At 33.2% G+C, this 21,800-nt stretch overlaps 2 protein-coding genes across 2 annotated transcripts in view; one reads left to right on the top strand and one right to left on the bottom strand.

The window, feature by feature from the left end:
* The window catches only part of LOC145974560 (uncharacterized), a 148,920-nt gene that overhangs the window by 71,149 nt on the left and 55,971 nt on the right, over positions 1-21,800 (top strand). The gene's annotated exons all lie outside the window — the stretch shown is intronic.
* On the bottom strand, positions 7,090-13,947 carry LOC145974958 (uncharacterized). Its single transcript, XM_083105096.1, has 4 exons — positions 13,889-13,947; positions 13,128-13,354; positions 10,565-10,812; positions 7,090-7,225 (listed from the first exon to the last, which is right to left on the bottom strand). The coding sequence occupies exons 1-4, from the start codon at positions 13,896-13,898 to the stop codon at positions 7,090-7,092; spliced, it is 621 nt and encodes a 206-aa protein (XP_082961222.1). The 5' UTR covers positions 13,899-13,947.

Raw genomic sequence — 21,800 nt, forward strand, 5'->3', positions numbered from 1 at the left:
ACTTTGGAGATGTAATTCTACTAAAGACATGATTATAGATTATAAATTACTAATAGAAAGTAACCTCCCTATCTCTTACACTCCACTCACTTTCACTTTACACTCGTTTCTTTGTTTACATTTGTCTCGATTTTCGCGTTTTCGCGCTAAAGGTCTCTGTCGTCTGCTTTTACTGGCGCTGCTTCACCTTTCACGCTTCAGTATCACCAGTAGATTTCCAACCTCGCGGCAGACTATTAGTGACGTCATGAGTGACGACATTGGCGATACTGATCAGTACTGGCAGCAGTTTTTGGAACGATTTCCAGTACTGGCAGTACTGCCAGTGAATTACGGAACGCACCCTTGGTGCTCGGCGCTCGGCAAGCTTCGGGCAGTAGAAGAGTGCAAACATACTGTCTACTGTCTCCTTCCCTCTCGAGCTATAGTTATAGCTAACGCCTCGAGAATCGTTTGTTAGCGGCTCGATCCGTTTATCAGATCTCGCGTCTCGCGTAAAAGCACACAAACTTCACATATAAATAATTAAATAAATATTTTAATCCTGTAAAAATAATAATCAAATAAATCTTCTAATCCTGTAAAAAATTAAATAAATAAATTAAATAAATCTCTTAATTATAATTTATTTTGTATATAAAAGATGTAAATTAATGTGAAAAATAAAGGATAGAAAGAAAATATAAATGATAAAAACGAATATTAAAGATGTAAACAAATTTGAAAAATAAAGGATAGGGAGAAAGAGAATGTAAACGATAAAAATTCACTTTTGGCCAACATGTACGTTTTTCCTTCAAAAAATCATGCATATTAATAATATCCTCTAACGCATAATATTCTAATATAACATGTATAATTTATCACTTCGTAAATAAACAAAGTACATGTTGTTGCTCAACGGAAACCGCGAGAAGGTGGTGGTCTCTTCCGTCAAGAGGAAATGTAAAAAATGTTTTCTTAGAAAATCTAAGAATAGATTTTTGTACATTTCCAAAGAATACAGAAGATAGAACAGAGGATAGTTATAGAAAGGATACTTATAGAAAAGATAAACATAAAATAAATATAAAGATATAAAATTTAAAGGAATATAAAGAATAGAACATAGAAAAGTACAAAACCAGAAAAAAGCGCAAATGTTTCATTTAATATAATATCGAGAAAATAATATGCATATACAGGGTGTAACTGAAAAAGCGCCCACGGAGCAAATAGCGTTATTCCTGATTAAAAATCGAGTGGAAAAGTCCTGAACCATTTTTTTCTATAATGCTTAATAAAGCGGTAATTATTGAGTAAAGTTGCGCCAATAAGCACCGACCTTTAGCCTTCTTGTCGAAATTTTTTTAAGGAAACGCTTTTGACGAAAGAAATATGATTTTTAATGCAAATTAAAGTTTTTCACATTATTACAACCCATAAGAATATTGCACGATAGCGGCATAACATAGCGCCGAAACGGCGGAGCGCTCACGCACACTACCAGGCGCGCGGCTCACTGACGTGCGCTCGTCTAAAGGTCGGTGCTTATTGGCGCAACTTTACTCAATAATTACCGCTTTATTAAGCATTATAGAAAAAAATGGTTCAGGACTTTTCGACTCGATTTTTAATCAGAAATAACGCTATTTGCTCTGTGGGCGCTTTTTCAGTTACACCCTGTATATATATATTTTTTTCTCGGTAAAAATATTTCCGAAAATATACAGTTGAACTTTTGAGTATAGAGATTAACTTCATATATCACGGATTTCATGATAAAAATAATATATCTTGTCTTTTTCACACATACTTTTATAATAGTCATTTAAAACAATAAGGAAATGCTTTTCGATTTTATCGAGAAACATCTTTCGAATGTAAAAGGTCTTATTTAAAATAACAATTTCAAAAATACAGCTTTATAATAACAATTATATTGATACATATTTATAAATTTGACTATATGTTTTATTTGTCCATATTTTTTTGTTTATATTTTTTATTTCTATGATAAAACAATTTTAAAGTTAACTCTTTTGTTAATTAATTTTTTTCTTTATTATTTTTATTTCTTATTCTATTTTTTTTAATGAAATGAGTACCGCCGATCTAATATGCATCAAAGAAAAAATGATCGGATTTTGCAAGTCGTGTGTGTATATACAGGGTGATTCAAAATAACCTAATTGTCCTTAAAGTGACACATTCTTGAGTCAATTCTAAGACGATTTTTCCTTTGGCAAAATTTCGTCCGACGCTTAGCTTTTGAATTATTAAAAGAAGTAATTAACTTATGACGGGTCGGATACAAGAGGCAGGCAAGGGTGGCGCGATTCACCGTCAGACGCGGGTGCTTACGCGGGGCGCCTGCTGCGATCACCTGATCGCTACAGACATACACATGCGAATACATACATTCCCATTCTCTCTCTCTCTCTCTGCTCTCTCTCTCCCTCCCTCACTCTCTCTCTCTCTCTCTCTCATATGCTTACTCACTTTAAGTCATTATTATTCTTACTTAAATTATTACTTAAATTATTACTTAAATTATTTACTTTTTATTATTATACATTTTCGCTTTAATTATTATTATTATTTTAAGTTGTACTGTTTTTTTTTTTTACGAGAGAGGGGAAAATGCATTTTATGCATACTCACCGGACGGTCCGGTGAGTTATGTGGGACTCGAGTACCAAGTCGAATTACCAACTCGGTACTCCCTACCCACTAAAAACCCCTCTCTTTCGCGAATTTTCTCTAACACTGTTTATTTGATATCCCGAAATCTGTTTTCACACAACACTAAAGAATAGTTATTATTACCTTGTTCGATGTATTGCTGTAATTCCTTGAGAAATTAATTTTCCGATAGATCGTACTTTCACTCAAATTGAACGTAGATATCACGTTCTAAAGGACAGAGATCCACACTAAATAATTAATCGAAAGTTCTTTTTTCTTTTATAAACTTTTTTCTTTTATAAACTGTATTCTTTTATAAACTTCAACATAATCACATTCATTCACTCACTCGATAAGACGAGAAATTTACCAATGACTCTATCACTAATCACTATCAATCACTGTCGAATAATCACTGTTGGCGATTAAAAACCACTCGATTAAAGAAAGACACGCGCACATACGTTATTACACGACGCGATGACGCGACAACGCGACGATATTTACCCGGCGACAGCAAGCAGTTTTTGGTTATGGTAGGTTACGGTAGAATAAGGTACTAACAGCGCTGTCGAACGTGAACATGTGTTTGATTGAAGACGTGACAATTTAGCGTATAATATTATTATCATATGATATTTATACATCGTATATTTGTTTTAAAATTAATTAAAATAAATAAATGTTTAATACTTTCACTATTAAAAAAAATGTTCACAATTAAATATTATTTATTATTAATACTAAATATTATTATTAAATATTCTTAAATATTATTATTATTAAATATTTATTTATTATTATTAAATAGTATTATTAATATTAAATATTTATTTATTATTATTAAATATTATTATTAATATTAAATATTTATTTATTATTATTAAATATTATTATTAATATTAAATATATTTATTTATTATTATTAAATATTTATTAAATTATTATCTGATTGAAAATCGATAATCATATGAAAATAATATGAAAAAATATCATTAAATTCTGGCGTTTCAATCTCTCTTGGTTTCTTCTTATAGTTTTAAAAACGGAAGAAGATGTTCCAAATGTTCAAAAATATTGGTCGCTTTGAAAAGAGCGGATTGTTTCTGATCGCCCTAAAAAGGGTGGATTAATTTAGAAATCATAGTAGGTGCTCGAAATGGCCCCCATCCATCCTAACGCAAGCTCTCATGCGTTTCAATAAATTTTCTTGGACATTCTCCATTACGTCTTCTTCGATAGACCATATGGCATATCGTAATCTTGTTTCTAAATCTTCAATGTCTTCAGGGAGCGTTTTATAAATTTTTTCTTTGCAACATCCCCAAAGAAAAAAATCCAATGGATTGAGATCCGGAGATCTTGCAGGCCAACGTATCGGACCATATCGGCCCATCCAGCGTCCAGGAAACTCGTTGTTTAAAAAATTCGTCACAATTCTGGCATTGTGAGGTCCAGCACCGTCTTGTTGAAATATAATTTTGTTTCTTTCCAATAATGGTACTTCTTCTAGGAAATCTGGGGGTCACCTTATCTTATTTATACGATCCTCGCGGGGGGTTCATGCCCCCTCCGCGCCTCCCGCGACCAATCCGCGAGTCGCGACTCGCGTGTCGCGGATTCGTCGCGGGAGGCGCGGAGGGGGCATGGACCCCCCGCGAGGATCGTATAAATAAGATAAGGCGATCGATGCTGCAATCAATAACCCTTCGATCATTAGAAGCGTCAAGACAACATGGCAAGATACACAAATGAAGAATATTACGATATTCTAATGGCACTCGGTGAATGCCATGGGGAACATTATGTCGCTGCAAGACGATACGCCGAATTATATCCAAATCGGCCAAGACATCCAACGGCTGCTACCATACTTGGAGCAGCTCAAAAATTGTACGAAACGGACAACGTTCTTCAGAACAAACATGACGTTGGACGAAATCGTAACGCAAGAAATTTGCGGAATACGGAAACAGTTATTCAGGCTCTCGAGCAGGAACCTGAAACAAGTATTCGGAGTATTGCTCGAGAGCATAACTTTTCGTATTCGACAATACAGAGGATATTGCGAGAAGAAAAATTGCACGCATTTCATTATACCCGCGTGCAATACTTACGACCAGAAGATTATCCTCTGAGAAGAGTATTTTGCGAAAATTTTCTGAGGAGCGTGGATAGAGATACCAGATTCCCTTCTCGTATAATATTTAGCGATGAATCGCTATTTACACGAGAAGGATTATTTAATTCGCATAACCTGCATTTGTGGAGCGATGAAAATCCCAGAGTCAGTTACACGAGTCAGGAATTTCCAGACTCGTTGGAAGCTCAATATCTGGGCTGGAATCATGGGAGCTGAAATACTAGGCCCAGTTGTTCTCCCGGATATTTTAACCAGCGCAACATACATAATTTATTAAAAAATAATCTACCAGATTTCCTAGAAGAAGTACCATTATTGGAAAGAAACAAAATTATATTTCAACAAGACGGTGCTGGATCTCACAATGCCAGAATTGTGACGAATATTTTAAACAACGAGTTTCCTGGACGCTGGATGGGCCGATATGGTCCGATACGTTGGCCTGCATGATCTCCGGATCTCAATCCATTGGATTTTTTTCTTTGGGGATATTGCAACGAAAAAATTTATAAAACGCTCCCTGAAGACATTGAAGATTTAGAAACAAGATTACGATATGCCATATGGTCTATCGAAGAAGACGTAATGGAGAATGTCCAAGAAAATTTATTGAAACGCATGAGGGCTTGCGTTAGGATGGATGGGGGCCATTTCGAGCACCTACTATGATTTCTAAATTAATCCACCCTTTTTAGGGCGATCAGAAACAATCCGCTCTTTTTAGAGCGACCAATATTTTTGAACATTTGGAACATCTTTCGTTTTTAAAACTATAAGAAAAAACCAAGAGAGATTGAAACGCCAGAATTTAATGATATTTTTTCATAATATTTTCATATGATTATCGATTTTCAATCAGATAATAGTTTAATAAATATTTAATAATAATAAATAAATATATTTAAGGGGATGCTGGACCTATCCTTTTTACCGATCGAAACAGTTCTTTACTTTTCCGAGAAATATTTTTTATTGGTTAAATAGATTAACAAATACTTCTCCAAAATTAAAGTACACAAAGAAACACGCGTGGCGCTGGTCAATTTTATGCTAAAAACGGAGAAAAAATAAAAAAGTAGAACTTTTTATTGGCTCCTAGCATCCAGCTCGTACATATATTTTTTTCATATAAAAGTTTTATACTTTGTATGTATAAAATGAGACCAGCGCCCGCAGGGGAATACATGAAGAAATATTAGTAAATTTTTAAAAATGAATTTAGATTGTTAGTAAAAGAGAAATTTCCAGAAAATCTTTGATGCAGATGCACACGTACGAAATCGAGGTCTAAGGATAATACAGAGCAGATAATTCACAGCAGTAAATTTACTGATCTTTTGATAGATGGAGTTACTGCAATCAGCTTATTTGACAAGGCAAATAATATTATCCGATATTGCGATTTCATACATGTCAGAATATTACAAGCGTGCGTGCGCACACACGCACACACAAACGCAGTCTCTCGTTTATATGTTTCATCTGTCTAATAATTACTTGCATTGCTCATTCCTTTCGTATGTTTATAAATGCCTCCCTCCCGCTCTTTCTCTTTCTCTTTCCCTCTGAATTTTTACGTAGTTATATCTTTCTCTGTTTATAAATATTCTCTCATATATATCTCTCTATTATATATATATATATATATATATATATATATATATATATATTGTGACGTGACATTTTTGGTCCGTCACAAGGATCGTGATATCCGGCCGAGAGGAAATATTGGGCCCTCGTTCTCCCGTAATTTGGGGAGAGAGAGAGAGCGACTACTGGAGGCGAGATTAGACTCGCCCTCCCTGCGATTTTTTTAGAGATAAGGATTTTTGCGATTTTGTATAAGCGAGGCAATAGGGGGCGTGATCTCATCCGGTGACTCAAAAGGAAGAAGACGTCCCGATAGGAAGGAAGCAAGACGGGCTGAGGTGCCGAGCTACCAGAGTGCGTCGAGTTAAGTATCATTGCATGATTCAGCCATGCTCCGGGTAAAGAAGTCGCCCGAAAATCGTTGTTGCCGCCCCTGTAAGATTTTGAATGTCCAACAGGTACGAGGAGTAACTGAGGGGAGGGATCCCACTCCAGAGGAAGACGTTAAACCCTGGACCCCGAATCGGAGTCGCATCGGCCGTAAAAGCGCTACGGATCCAACCAGAGATCAACGGAGGGCGACTGCCGAAGAAATCCCTCGCACTGGGCGCCGCTAAATAAAAATTAAAAGGAATCCGGCAGAGAGACAGGGCGCGACGGAAATGAATACGGCCCGAAAGGCCGTAGAATTAAGTGAGCCACGCGACGATCCTGAGGGTAGCGGAAGCGCCACAGGTGGCCTGAGTCGAGATTAACTCGCCGGCGTACTCCCGACGGGCCTCACGCTCGTCACTGTTCGGCGGACCGGCGAAGAGGACGACGGCCCTAAAAATATCGATCCGAGAGAGTGGATGCCGAGGGAACGGAGACGCACCAGAAGTCACCGGTGAGACGAGCGTCGACCGTAGCTGGCCGCTTCAGGTTTAGAGTACAGGTAGAAATAGCTCGAACAGCGTCGGGGCCGTATAGTTGCCGTCATTAAATTTATTGTGAATTTCGTTTTTCTGCGTTCTCGATATTTGCGTCTTAAAGTACGACGGCTGGCCTAAAGACTTTGTTCGAGCTCTCCTTAAAGCACGTGCCCTCTCTCCCGGTTCAGCGCCGACAGTCAGCGTAATTGTCTTTTATTGTATAATTATCGTTGTCTTGTAACATAAATTTGTTAGTTATAATTTTCGGCGAGCGAGCTCACACACCTAAAGGCGACTGCGCTATTCGATAGCCGGCAACTACGTCGCGGCGTCGGCTCGCATATTTCCGAGGCTCACGTCGTTTGACACGTTATTACCGTGCATAATTATTCGCGTTTTGATGTAGTTATTTATTGTATATCAGTCCGCAGTCGCTTGATCCTGGCATTAATGTAGTAGATCGGTATAATCGACTCGCCTCTTTAATCAATTCTGTCAACTGCGTGCGCGGCGAGTGGATCCATTTTTATAATTAATTATTTCTATTAACGAAAGACGGATGTCCTTAAAGGAGTCGACACCGCGGTGCTCATTATCAAAAGTTATTCGTGGAATTCGTAGCTGCCGAAGCTCTAACAAGTCTCGTTTAGCGCGGAATTCCGGGACTTTTCTTTTACGCTTTCTTTCTGTCGCGTGACACGTGATACCGCGGTGATCGCGCTCGAACGCCGGCCCGTCGCTGCCGGCTAATAATCTGAAATCAATTGTATAAAATCATTCTACCTCTGTCTGTTACTGAAACTTATTTACATGTTAAATATATTAATCCTTGTTACTAGAATATTATGTTTTATGTGCAGCCACCTTGTATTCTCGATCCTTCCCAATTAATTAAAAATTAATCGGACCGCCCCTCTACCAATTTCGATACGGGGCTAGCCGAGTGTCCGTCGCGATAGCTTTCGAATTCTTTGGTCCCCTGTAGTGTCGAAAATTATATAATGTACTGAGAGACTTTATTAAAGCGGTGCGTATCCCCGCACCTGGCGCCCAGGCAATTTTAGAGTTTACATTTTGAGAGAAGATCGCGCCGAAGGTGTGCCGTGGGCCAATATCACCGGCCGCAATTAACATCAGCCCAACATAAAAAAAAAATAAACGGTCACAATATATATATATATATATATATATATATGCTCTTTGTCTCTCTGAATTTTTACGTAATTTTATATATATATATACTACGTAAAAATTCAGATATATGTATACCCACCCAACCAAAATATCGCAGATACATTGCCGCAATGTTGTAATATTGCTGCAACATTGCTGCAATATTCTGTGTTTGCTGGATATACAGGGTGAGCCATTTTAATTAACGCAAGCAATTATTTCGGAAACAAAGCATTTTAGAGAAAAATGTTTCAGACAAAAGTTTTATGGTTTCGAGGGGGCCATAAGGTGGTATCATTGGTTTGACCTTGAAGAGTTATTTGAAGGTCACATGAAGGTCACCTTCAATTTCTTGAATGGAACCTACTATTTGTCATTACATATTCTTGTAGCTTATCTCGAGAGCTTTCCAAAACACTATAATTAAGTACCTTTTCGTTAAGTACTTTTTGAGTTATGAGGCTTGAAATAATTTCTTAATTTTACATAAACCGTAAAATATCTTGTAAAATATTCATTTTTCGATTATCTTATCTTAATACTTTTATGTACAAAATAATGAGAGGAATCAATTGGTGTAAAGAAAACACATAGTTGTTTTTAAGAAAAAATATGGAATTGTTAATTGCAAATTATATCAAACCAATGATACCATCTTATGGCCCCCTCGAAACCATAAAACTTTTGTCTGAAACATTTTTCTCTAAAATGCTTTGTTTCCGAAATAATTGCGTGCGTTATTTAAAATGGCTCACCCTGTATATCTGAATTTATACTTATATATATATATATATATATATATATATATATATGCATGTATGCATACATGTATGCACGCATGTAATATATGTATGTATGTATGTATGTATATGTATGCATGTGTTTGCATGTACGCAATACAAATAAGATAATGAATATGCGGACAATAGATAATAAATTGGAATGTATTTCATTTTTGATAATCGATTTATTATTTTTATAAAATATACAACGTTCTGATACTAATAAACTAAATATTATAAATTTTTTTTTTCTCTCTCGTTTCCTCCATTTGCAAATATCCTTCTATATTTATCCTGCCTCTTATATGCTTCGCGCAAGACTAGAACCATTCTATTATCACGAGGTCTAAAACTGAGCTTGTTTATAATATAAAAAGATTTCATACGTTTGACCTAAGCCATACCATGCTCTATGAATATTGGCCTATAACTTGGATTGCGCCATTGGTGTTTTTCATTTCCATAAATTTATATCCTAATGTCCAAGCTGACAAATATTGCAGATTTATTTACAGTTAGCATTTACATTTACTTATAGAAGTATTAAAAATAAAATACTGAACTAATACTAAAAACTAATATTAAAAACTAATAATAAAAACTAATACTAAAAACTAATACTATATACAAGTTTCCAATCTATATTTATATATCTCGGTAACTCCTGTATGCCAAATATATTAATTCAACTTTCATTTCCTTCATAAAGTAAATTGGAATATGTATCAAGGCAATAAAGATCTTGTTTTAAAAGTTTCTATTGAATTATCAATTGAATATTGAATTATCTTTTCCATAATGCACTACAATCGCAGTTTGAGCTAACACACAGCCATTTTGAGAAAGCCTATTGATTGCAGTTGCTAATATGATGCTAAACCTTCATCTATAAACTGCAGTTCTAAATATATGAGCCACAAAGAAATAAAATTTAAAAAATGTTTAAAAAAAATGTTTAAAAAAATAAAATAAAATAATATGAAATAAAATGTTTTGGTAAGCATAAGCTTTCTAATTTTTCCCTGTCTGTGGCTAATTCTAACAGAGGTTCTGTCGCTTGTTTCGCAAATTGCAATGTTTTCAAAATCAAACCAAAAAAAGTAATATAAATTATAACCTTCTAATAATTAGATTAAAATAAATGAGATAAAGATAAATGAATTCTAATAATTAGAATTAAGATAAATGATCTTTTCTTAGATTAACGCAAAGCAAGTTATTGTTTTGAGAGAGATACAATTTAAAAAAAAATTTATCGCAAATATAAAAACTGCATGGCGGGCATTGAAGATGCGTACGTTTCTGCTGGTGCGTACATTCTTGGTGCTGCCGGTGCGTACGTTATCGGTGCTGGCACCGGTGCGTAAGGTATCGGTGCTGGTGTCGGTGCGTACGTTACCACTGGTGCCGGTGCGTATGTTATTGGTGCATACGCAGCCGGTGCGTACGTTGATCGTACATACGAAGATCGCTGCTGCATATATTGATGTTTGCGCTGCTTTTTTTTATTTTTATTTGCAGCTCTTCTTAGCGCCTCATTTACTTTCTAAAACATAATAAATATTAAATTAATAAAATTTAAAAAATAAATAAAATGTAATAACATTGATGAGACAATAATATAATAAAAATAGTCATAAATTGAAATTACATAAAATAAGAAACTTATTAGTATATATAAATATGTATGTATATATGTATGCATATACATGCAAACTCTTTATAATTGAATATTTTTCATAAAAGCCTTTATATGTACAGTGAATCAGAAATCAAAAAATTTGTTTGTATATATAAAAGTATACACTCATATCTTTTTATTCATACATACCCTCATATACAAAATTTTAATTATAAGGGTTTACAAATTATTTATTTCATATAAAATTATCTGAATATTTTTTTATTTATAATGGAATAATTTTTATTCAAACTTACCAAGTTACAGCAAAAGTGCAAACTGTTATGTGTATCATATATGTCTTGTATGTGTATCATATATATGTACACTTATACATATATGCGTTTACATACAGGATGACAGTTTGTACTTCGGTGATAAATTGGAAACAGTTTGAATAAAAATTATTCAGTTATAAATTATAATTACATAAAATAAATTAAATTTTTTTAAATGTTATATATGAGAGTATGTATGTACATGTATGAATAAAAAGATAGAAAAGTATATTTTTATATACAAATAAGTTTTATTAAAAGCTCCTTATAAAACCATCTGTAAATAAATTTCATTGCAGACGCTTTACAAAATCAGTCATGATAATAATCGTATTCATATAACTTTTCTTTACAATGAGTCATACTATCGTTTTCTAAGATATTTCTTTCCTTCTGACTCACTCTGTATGCATATGCTCTGTAAACTTTTATAAAAACTGATTATTCAATTATAAAAGTTTGCATTAAAATTTATGTATAGATATGTATGCATACATACATACATACATACATACTCATATACAGGGTGACCCATTTTAACTTAGGCAGCCAAATAACTCGAAAAATAAGCAAGATAGAGAAAAATGTTTTAGACAAAAGTTGTATGGTTTCGAGGGGGCCATAAGATGGTATCATTGGTTTGACCTTGAAGAGTCATTTGAAGGTCACGTGAAGGTCACTTCAATTTTTTTAAATGGAACATCCTATATATTTTTGTACATTCTTGTAGCTCATCTCGAGAGCTTTCCAAAACACTATAATTAAGTACATTTTCGTTAAGTACTTTTTGAGTTATGAGGCTTGAAATAATTTCTTAATTTTACATAAACCGTAAAATATCTTGTAAAATATTCATTTTTCGATTACCTTACCTTAATAGTTTTATGTACAAAATAATGAGAGGAATCAATTGGTGTAAAGAAAACACATAGTTGTTTCGAAGAAAAAATATGTAATTTGCAATTAACAATTCCATATTTTTTCTTAAAAACAACTATGTGTTTTCTTTACACCAATTGATTCCTCTCATTATTTTGTACATAAAAGTATTAAGGTAAGATAATCGAAAAATGAATATTTTACAAGATATTTTACGGTTTATGTAAAATTAAGAAATTATTTCAAGCATCATAACTCAAAAAGTACTTAACGGAAAGGTACTTAATTATAGTGTTTTGGAAAGCTCTCGAAATAAGCTACAAGAATGTACAAAAATATATAGGGTATTCCATTTAAAAAAATTGAAGTGACCTTCACGTGACCTTCAAATGACTCTTCAAGGTCAAACCAATGATACCATCTTATGGCCCCCTCGAAACCATACAACTTTTGTCTAAAACATTTTTCTCTATCTTGCTTATTTTTCGAGTTATTTGGCTGCCTAAGTTAAAATGGGTCACCCTGTATATAACATAATTTACAAAAGTTTATTTATCTAATATGTATACATATTCAAGAATAATATAATAAAAATAGTTATAAATTGTTAAAATTACATGAGATAAATAAACTTTTGTAAATTATGTTACAAATTTTATATATATGAGTATGTATGTATGTATGTATGTATGTATGCATACACATCTATACATAAATTTTAATGCAAACTTTTTATAATTGAATAATCAGTTTTCATAAAAGTCTACAGAGCATATTCAGAATGAGTCAGAAGGAGAGAAATATTGTAGAAAACGATAGTGAATCATTGTAAAAAAAAAAGGTTTATATGAACACAATTATTATCATGACTGATTTTGTAAAGCGTCTACAATAAAATTTATTTACAGATGACTTTATAAGAAGCTTCTAATAAAACTTATTTATATATAAAAATATATTTTTCTCATTTATACATTATAAAATCATGACTGATTTGTATATAAAAAACAATTTATTACTTACCTTTTGGATAAATTTGTTGTCATCTCGAGTTTTCAAGGGTCTTGACGGCAGCGTCTCGCTCGTCATTGTAGCCTTTGATGTTGTTATGGTCCTTGTCGACAGTATATTAGAAGATAACGACGGCGTTGCCATCATTGATGTAGACGTTGATGTCTTCGTCGACGGCGTGTTTGAGGTTGACGCCGATGGTTGGCCGATTTCTTTTATCGAAGCTCCTTCGCTCTTAGCTAAAAAGGAAAAGTATTTATTAAAATATTCCGTAGAGAGAGAGAGAGAGATCTGCATGCATGTATATGCATTTATATATGTATGTATATATGCACATACATACATTTTTTTCTAAAGATTTCCTAATCGGATAAGTTTGCTATAAAACGTATCTAACGTCAAATATTTGTTACTAAACATTTGCATTATTGTTTTTTTCATATCAAAATATATAAAAATATGTATAGAAAATGTTTTATTTTACACTGCGGTCGGAATGCCGCTCTGCAATGCTTCAAAACATCATTCTACCTTTATTCTCGTAGAATATAAAATAAAGATAAAAGGATTTCGAAGCATTCAGAGCGGCATTCCGACCGTAGTCGTAAAGTATATTCTATATATATTTTTATGAAATATATATATTTTTATGATAAAAACAATAATGCAAATGTTTAGTAACAAATATTAGATACGTTTTATAGCATACAGATATATGTTCTTTTTAGATGTAATCTAATAATGTTTTTTATAATATTCATATATATACTTACATCTGCCCATGATGATGCAATGGTCGGCTCACCACTCACTGGCACCGGCTCGACAATGGAGAGTGCAGTCGCACGTCTTTGAGTATATAGACTCAAAGTCGCACGTACACGGCTCGCGTTTGTTTTACCTCCTCCCGTTCTAACGTCACTGTCGACAGTGTCGACAGACAGTCTCGATGAGTTCGGCCAATCTCGGCAATATTCGTGTCGCATTCGTGCCGCTGCTTTTATGTGTTGGATACTCAACACAAAGAAATAGGCTCACGCAACACGGTCTTTACACGTGCGTCTCTCCTGATCAGCTAGTTTTCGATGTTTTTGTAAACAGAACTGCGACTCGCGATTAGAGGCACGCGTTCGGCGATACCAATCGCTGTGTCAGTTTAGCATTGTTGGAAAAAATAAAAGAAATTTTTCTCTCATGTTCTCCCTCTCTCTCTCTCTCTCTTCTCTTCTTTTTATTACAAGATGTTCTTTTATAATAAAATATTCTAATAAAAAAATAATTTTTATTTTACGTGTATTTTTTACGTACATTAGAATAATTGATTTATTTACGTTACTACTAATTGAATTTACATTTACATTACTTATAATTACAAAACAAGCAAGAGAAAATTTGTTTCATTTGTGAATTTTGCATATATAAGATATTTTAATTCTAACTTCTAGTAAATAAAAAGATTATTATAGATTTAAGAATTAGTGTGCATAAAAAAAATATCTGTTCTGAAGTAATAAATTTTTTCAAAGAGAATAATATAATTGACGAGTTTCTTCTATATAGTAAATAAATAATTAAAAAGTTGTTTTGCGATTTATATTATATTTGCGACTTTTAGGTAACTTTTATATAATTTCATAATGATGAACCAATAATTTTATCTATCTAGTAGAATCTTTATGCTGTTTTTAGAGATATGAAAATATTGTGATTACGACAGTCGTACAGTTTAAACATTATAAAAGACTAATAATAATTTTTTTTGTTGGTGGAAAGATTTCAAAGATTTAAATTTCAAAAAAGTATTATAAAAGATTAGTAATAATCTTTCTCGTTAGTGTAAGCATTTCAAATTTTAAAATTTTGAAATACTTTTATCAATGAAAAAAATTGTACTAGCCTTTTATAATCTTAAATTATACAACTATCGTAATTACAATATTTTCATATCTCGAAAAATAGCGTAAAGATTCTATTAGCTAGATAATGTTGGTTCACTGTTGATGTAAAACTCGCAATGCAAATTGATCATTTTTTATTTATTTCTTTATTATTTTACTAAATTATATATAGAAAACTCGCCAATTATTATTTTCTTACAGTGAAAAAATTTTTAAATACAGAACAAATATTTTTTTTTACGCATACTGATTTTTATACCTATAATGTTCTTTTTATTTACTGTTTGCAAAAGTTACAAATGAAACAATTTTTTCTTGCTTATTTTGTAATTATAAGTATATAATGTTTGTAAAATCAACCAATTACTAATAACGTAAATAAATAAATCACTCTAATGTATGTACATAAAGAATGCACGTGAAATAAAAATTATCTTTTCATTAGAATATTTTGTTTTATTATAAAAGAGCATCATATATCAACAAGAAGAGAATAGATAAGTAAAGAGAGAGAGAAAAAGAGAGAGAGAGAGAGAGAGTGAGTGAGAGATCTCTCTTTTTTCTTATATGTTTTATATACAGGGTGAGCCATTTTAATTAACGCACGCAATTATTTCGGAAACAAAGCATTTTAGAGAAAAATGTTTCAGACAAAAGTTTTATGGTTTCGAGGGGGCCATAGGATGGTATCATTGGTTTGACCTTGAAGAGTTATTTGAAGGTCACATGAAGGTCACCTTCAATTTCTTAAATGGAACCTACTATTTGTCATTACATATTCTTGTAGCTTATCTCGAGAGCTTTCCAAAACACTATAATTAAGTACCTTTTCGTTAAGTACTTTTTGAGTTATGAGGCTTGAAATAATTTCTTAATTTTACATAAACCGTAAAATATCTTGTAAAATATTCATTTTTCGATTATCTTATCTTAATACTTTTATGTACAAAATAATGAGAGGAATCAACTGGTGTAAAGAAAACACATAGTTGTTTTTAAGAAAAAATATGGAATTGTTAATTGCAAATTATATATTTTTTCTTCAAAACAACTATGTGTTTTCTTTACACCAGTTGATTCCTCTCATTATTTTGTACGTAAAAGTATTAAGGTAAGATAATCGAAAAATGAATATTTTACAAGATATTTTACGGTTTATGTAAAATTAAGAAATTATTTCAAGCCTCATAACTCAAAAAGTACTTAACGAAAAAGGTACTTAATTATAGTGTTTTGGAAAGCTCTCGAGATAAGCTACAAGAATGTGCAATGATAAATAGTAGGTTCCATTTAAGAAATTGAAGGTGACCTTCATGTGACCTTCAAATAACTCTTCAAGGTCAAACCAATGATACCATCTTATGGCCCCCTCGAAACCATAAAACTTTTGTCTGAAACATTTTTCTCTAAAATGCTTTGTTTCCGAAATAATTGCGTGCGTTAATTAAAATGGCTCACCCTGTATATATATATATATATATATATATATATATATATATATATATATATATATAATATCCCCTAAATCTATGATCTTGTCATTGCACCTATATACACATACGTAGGGATGTAATGTTATATATTTATTGCGCGCGCAACAGATCCCTGGCGAAAATAAATATCGGAGCGTAAGTCGAATGTAAGGGATCGTGTTAGCGACAGATCGTTGCGTAGTGAACGAATAGTACACGAAATAATAGATCACGAGTCACGATAAATCATTATACTGTCAATGTTACTTGTGAGATATTATTGTGAGCTATATAAAAACTGAATAATATAGTGTGAAATAGATGAAATAATATAATGTGAAGTAGATGAAATAATATAGTGTTTTTTTCTGAGTGTGTAAGGTGAAGAGTGTGTGTGTAAAATAAAGTGTATAGTGCTGTTTTAGTGTTTCTTACTGATTATTTTTTGATTGCTATTGTGATTTATACTAATTGGATACAATGGGGCGAAAAAGAGATGAAAAACATCCATATATCTGTAACAAAGTTTCATTGAAAAAAACATCCAGGAAAAGGTTAGTAGTACTTTATTTATATTATATACTTATACGACAAAAGGGAATTGTTTTAATAAATTTAAAATAGTTATAACAAATTAAAAATTGTTTGTAAAAATATTTTACTATAAAAAAAAGAAATAGAAAATATGAGAAAAAAGGAGAGAATAGAAAGTAATTTACTAGAGTTTTATTTTTAAAATTTTTTGAAACAATTCCCGTAACATAGTATTATATAGAGAATTAAGTATTATATAGAGATACGTTGAGTGAGTGAGTGAGTGAGTGAATGTGTGTGTGTGTGTGTGTGTGTGTGTGTGTGTGTGTGTGTGTGTGTGTGTGTGTGTGTGTGTGTGAGAGAGAGAGAGAGAGAGAGAGAGAGAGAGAGAGAGAGAGAGAGACGGACAGAGGGGGGGAGAGAGAGAGAGAGAGAGTGTGTGTGTGTGTGTAGAGTGACGCATAAATATTTCTTGAAAACCAAGACTTACTGAAAAATGTTTTATACAAAAGTTTCATGATTTCGAGAGATAGATTATATGATATCATTAATTGGATCTTCAGTGTACATATCGTCTTCCTTTTTCACTTTATCTACATTATCGATCGTTTTATTTCAAGTATAAAAAATATTACTTATAAGACGCATTGGACGAAACGCTCCAACACGGATCAACTTATTTTCGATCTAGATTGTACGTGCAAGGAGATCAAAATCGGTGAATAGTCAACCGCGGCCTCTGCTTGCTAGTTTTTTTCAAATAGAACTTTCTATTTTTTATATTTTTATATCGCATTTCTTGCAAAATTAATTCGTTAACAGAAAACAATAAAAAAAAATATGTAATAGCTTGTAGTAAATTCATATTTTTAAACAATTCTGTTTTCTTTATACCAATTTTTTCTATTATTATTGTATTATTATTATTTTCTTATTATTCTGTACATAAAAGTAGATAGATTACTGAAAACTGAATGTTTTACAAGATAATTTTGTATTTTATGTCAAAATAGTTAAACTTTCAAGCTTCATACTTGAATTAATATTTTATCGTAATATTTTAAAAAATTCTCGAAATAAGCTGCAAGAATGCAATATAGAGAATTCTATTTGAAAAAACAAAGTTGATTTTCATATGATATGTACACTGAAGATTAAACCAATGGTATATAATCTTTCCCTCGAAGTTATAAAACTTTGTACAAAACATTTTTTGATGAAGTATTGATTTTCGAAAGAAATATAATATTATTTATATATGTACATAAATTTATGAATATATCAAAATATGTATAAACATACATACTGTTACGTCCGCCGGATCGATATTTATCGAAAAACGCGCGCGACGCAATCGTACGACTATCACTTTCGCACCCGCACTCTTACGCGAAGCAGGGACATAACAATACATGTAAATGTATCTATAAATCATTAAATTATTATAATCTCTGAAAGATAAGATTACAGTCCTTTGCTTATATCAAAACATATTATTTTGAGTAGTTAGTACTAGAAATGATTTATTCATGAGCTGGTTAAAAAATATTTTATACCAGATGCGGTTTGCATGGGCACACTGATTATTATTTATTCCAGAGGCGATATTCGTGTGCTGGCTGTACTTTACCAGAGGCGATATTCGTGTGCTGGCTGTAAATTACCAGAGGCGATATTCGTGTGCTGGCTGTAAATTACCAGAGGCGATATTCGTGTGCTGGCTGTAAATTACCAGAGACGATATTCGTGTGCTGGCTGTACTTTACCAGAGGCGATATTCGTGTGCTGGCTGTAAATTACCAGAGACGATATTCGCGTGTGCTGGCTGTACTTTACAATTATCAGAGGCGATATTCGTGTGCTGACAGTAAATTACCAGAAGCGATATTCGTGTGCTGGCAGTAAATTACCAGAGGCGATATTCGTGTGCTGGCTGTAAATTACCAGAGGCGATATTCGTGAGCTGGTTGCTAAAAAATATTTTATACCAGATGCGATTTGCATGTGCGCTTTACTGAAAATTATGGCATTTATATATATTGTCCAAATATAATTGTGCTATTGTTATTTTTATAATTATGTAAGATTTTATAAGCAAAGGACTGTACTTATTGTTCAGAAGTAGGGATTTTACTGTCTTAAAAATTTAAAACTATGTAATAATGATAATGTATCATATCTTATTTTTATAGCAAGATTTGGCAAAATTCAATTTATTTTTCTTTACAGGCGGCAGTTGTTAAAGCAGTTAGCACGGGTACAACAGACAAATGGCTCCATGAAAACAGTGCTTGCAAAAAGTACTAGCAACGAATCCATAGATGTTTATAAATTAGTGGAATTACCCTATATGATGGATTCGGAAATTAGTACTCAGGTAATGAAGTTCATGGAGCCAACATCAAATAAAGGTACGTATCAAAATGTTGACAATTGCAATGATAACAATACTCTTGTTATTGATAATAAAGCCCTTCCAACGCTTCCAAAGCCTTTCCACGCTTGCATCCAAGAAAACTTGCCTGACGGCCATCGTATTGTGGACATTGCTACTCAGAACATCAATAACGAATCCATTCGAGAATCAGTGGAATCACTCTCTGATGTGGATTCGGAAATTGATATCAGAGTAATGGAATGCCAAGTAGATAAAGGAAAAAATAAAAGTACATACAATAAAAATGTCGAACATTGCGAAGATAGCAATGATTTTGTTATCAATAATGGCCCTTTGGATATGAATCGTATCCAGGAAAAAACGCCTGAAGGCCGCCGCATTGTCGACTTTTCTTTCATGTGGAATGAAATTCACAGAACTTTTGATAATCATGCGCGAGGAATAGAGTGCCAATTTAAAGATTGGAAATTCGTAAGTTCTCGTCGCCGTGGGTTAAAGACGCAGTTTTTCTTCAAGTGCCAAATGTGCAATTATGAAAACAGCGTTTGGTCTGAACCCACAGAGTCAGAAACAATGGACATTAATACGGCTGCTGTAGCAGGAACTATTACAGTTGGAATTGGTTTTGCCCAGCTGGAAGAGCAGTGTGCAGCCATGAATATTCCATGTATGTCCGAAAAGACTTACATCAAATATCGAGAAAATGTAATCGATGATTTCCAGAAAACAGCCATAGAAAATATGAAAATGGCTGGCGAAGTTGAAAAGCAACTCGCTCTTGAGAGAAATGAAACTATAAACGGTATTCCGTATATAACCGTTGTAGCAGATGGTAGTTGGATCATATGGAACCAACTACGATTCACTTCTCGGTGTTGGTGCTATAGTTGGTGCCCGCTCTAAAAAGGTACTTTACGTTGGTGTCCGTAACAAATATTGCACGATATGTGATTTAGCGGAACGAAACAAAATAGAACCAAAAGATCATAAGTGTTATAAAAATTTTGATCGTAACGCAAGCTCCACAAGAATGGAGAGCGATGCCATTGCGGAAGGTTTTAAAAGTAGCCTGGAAATGCATGGAGTAATTTATAGAACGATTATTGCCGATGGTGATAGTAGTTTATCAGGCCATCATTGATAGCAAACCATATTGCGAGCAAAAGGTGACCGTTAAAAAATGCGTTAGAATGCATCAATCATTTGCTTCGCAATCTGTGTAAAAAGTTGAGAGCTGTAGCAGCTACATCTCAAGAAAAGATGCATAGAAAGCGTGGTTTCGTCCAACTACGAAATGTTGTAAAAAATAACATTTTGAAACTACGAAAAGAAGTAATAAAAGCAATTGATTTGCGAAAAGAAGAAAAGCAACCTGACCATGAAAAGGCTATGAAATTACAAAACGATATACTAAATATTCCTAAGCATATATTTGGTGATCATAAACAATGTAAGAAACGCGGTCGTATATGTGATGAAACGGAGAACAATTATGTGCCGCTTCTCAAACAGCACGGTCTTTATCAAAAAATAGAGAGTGCTATCGTTCGCTTGAGCGGATATTCCGATAGTTTATTGCTGAAATTAACCAACAATCCTACAGAGTCATTCAACTCGATAATCTGCAAAGAAATTGGTTCAAAGCGCATTCATTTTGCTAACTCCTACAGTTGTAGAGTTGCGGGATCAGTTGTGCAATATAATACGCAACAAGTTCTCACGGAAGTGCATAAAAGTACAAATAGAAATGTTCCTCCCATTATCGAGACTCTGGAAAAGCGACCAGAGAATCTCGAGAAATGGATGGAAGGCGACAAAAATTTAAACGAAAATCAGGAACAGATTGTTATTATGGGCCACAATCACAAAAACCAGATGTTCCACCCGATGTTTTTGAGCAATTTCGACAAAATCATTTGGAGAAGTTGTTTGAAAATATGAAAAATTGGAAAAAAATAGAACGTGACACAACAGATCAAAGTGAATCAGATTTGTGGCAGTTATTGCGACAGGAAATGTTGACGGCGTCTAATTTTGGAATTGTATGTCGCATGAGACCAACAACATCTTGCGCCGCAACTGTAAAGAACATTTTGTTTCCTCCCTCTATTGATACCGCGGCTATGAAATACGGTCGCGAGAGGGAAAAAATTGCGAGAAAAGATTTGGCCAAAATACTGAAAAAGGAGATTAAACCTTGTGGATTATTCATTGATATTGAAAATCCATTCTTGGGTGCTTCTCCTGACGGACTCATAGATGAAGATGGTCTGGTAGAAATAAAATGTCCTCTGTCAGCTGAGCATTTAACAGCGGAAGAAGCCATAAAAACGCTGCCTCAACTGAAAGGCATCTTTGATAAGAAAAATCCAGATAAGATGAA

This window comes from Camponotus vicinus, unplaced genomic scaffold, assembly GCF_025532165.1.
Source record: "Camponotus vicinus isolate PSW18456_S1 unplaced genomic scaffold, iyCamVici1.0 SCAF_7, whole genome shotgun sequence".
NCBI classification, from domain to species: domain Eukaryota; kingdom Metazoa; phylum Arthropoda; class Insecta; order Hymenoptera; family Formicidae; genus Camponotus; species Camponotus vicinus.

Excerpts from the sequence above, each read along its gene's own strand:
- LOC145974958 (XM_083105096.1), bottom strand. Across the intron at positions 10,813-13,127 it reads ACAACAAATTTATCCAAAAG|AAAGTAAATGAGGCGCTAAG; the intron begins GTAAGTAATAAA and ends ATTATGTTTTAG. Across the intron at positions 7,226-10,564 it reads ATGTACGCACCAGCAGAAAC|GGCCGTCGTCCTCTTCGCCG; the intron begins GTACGCATCTTC and ends CGATATTTTTAG.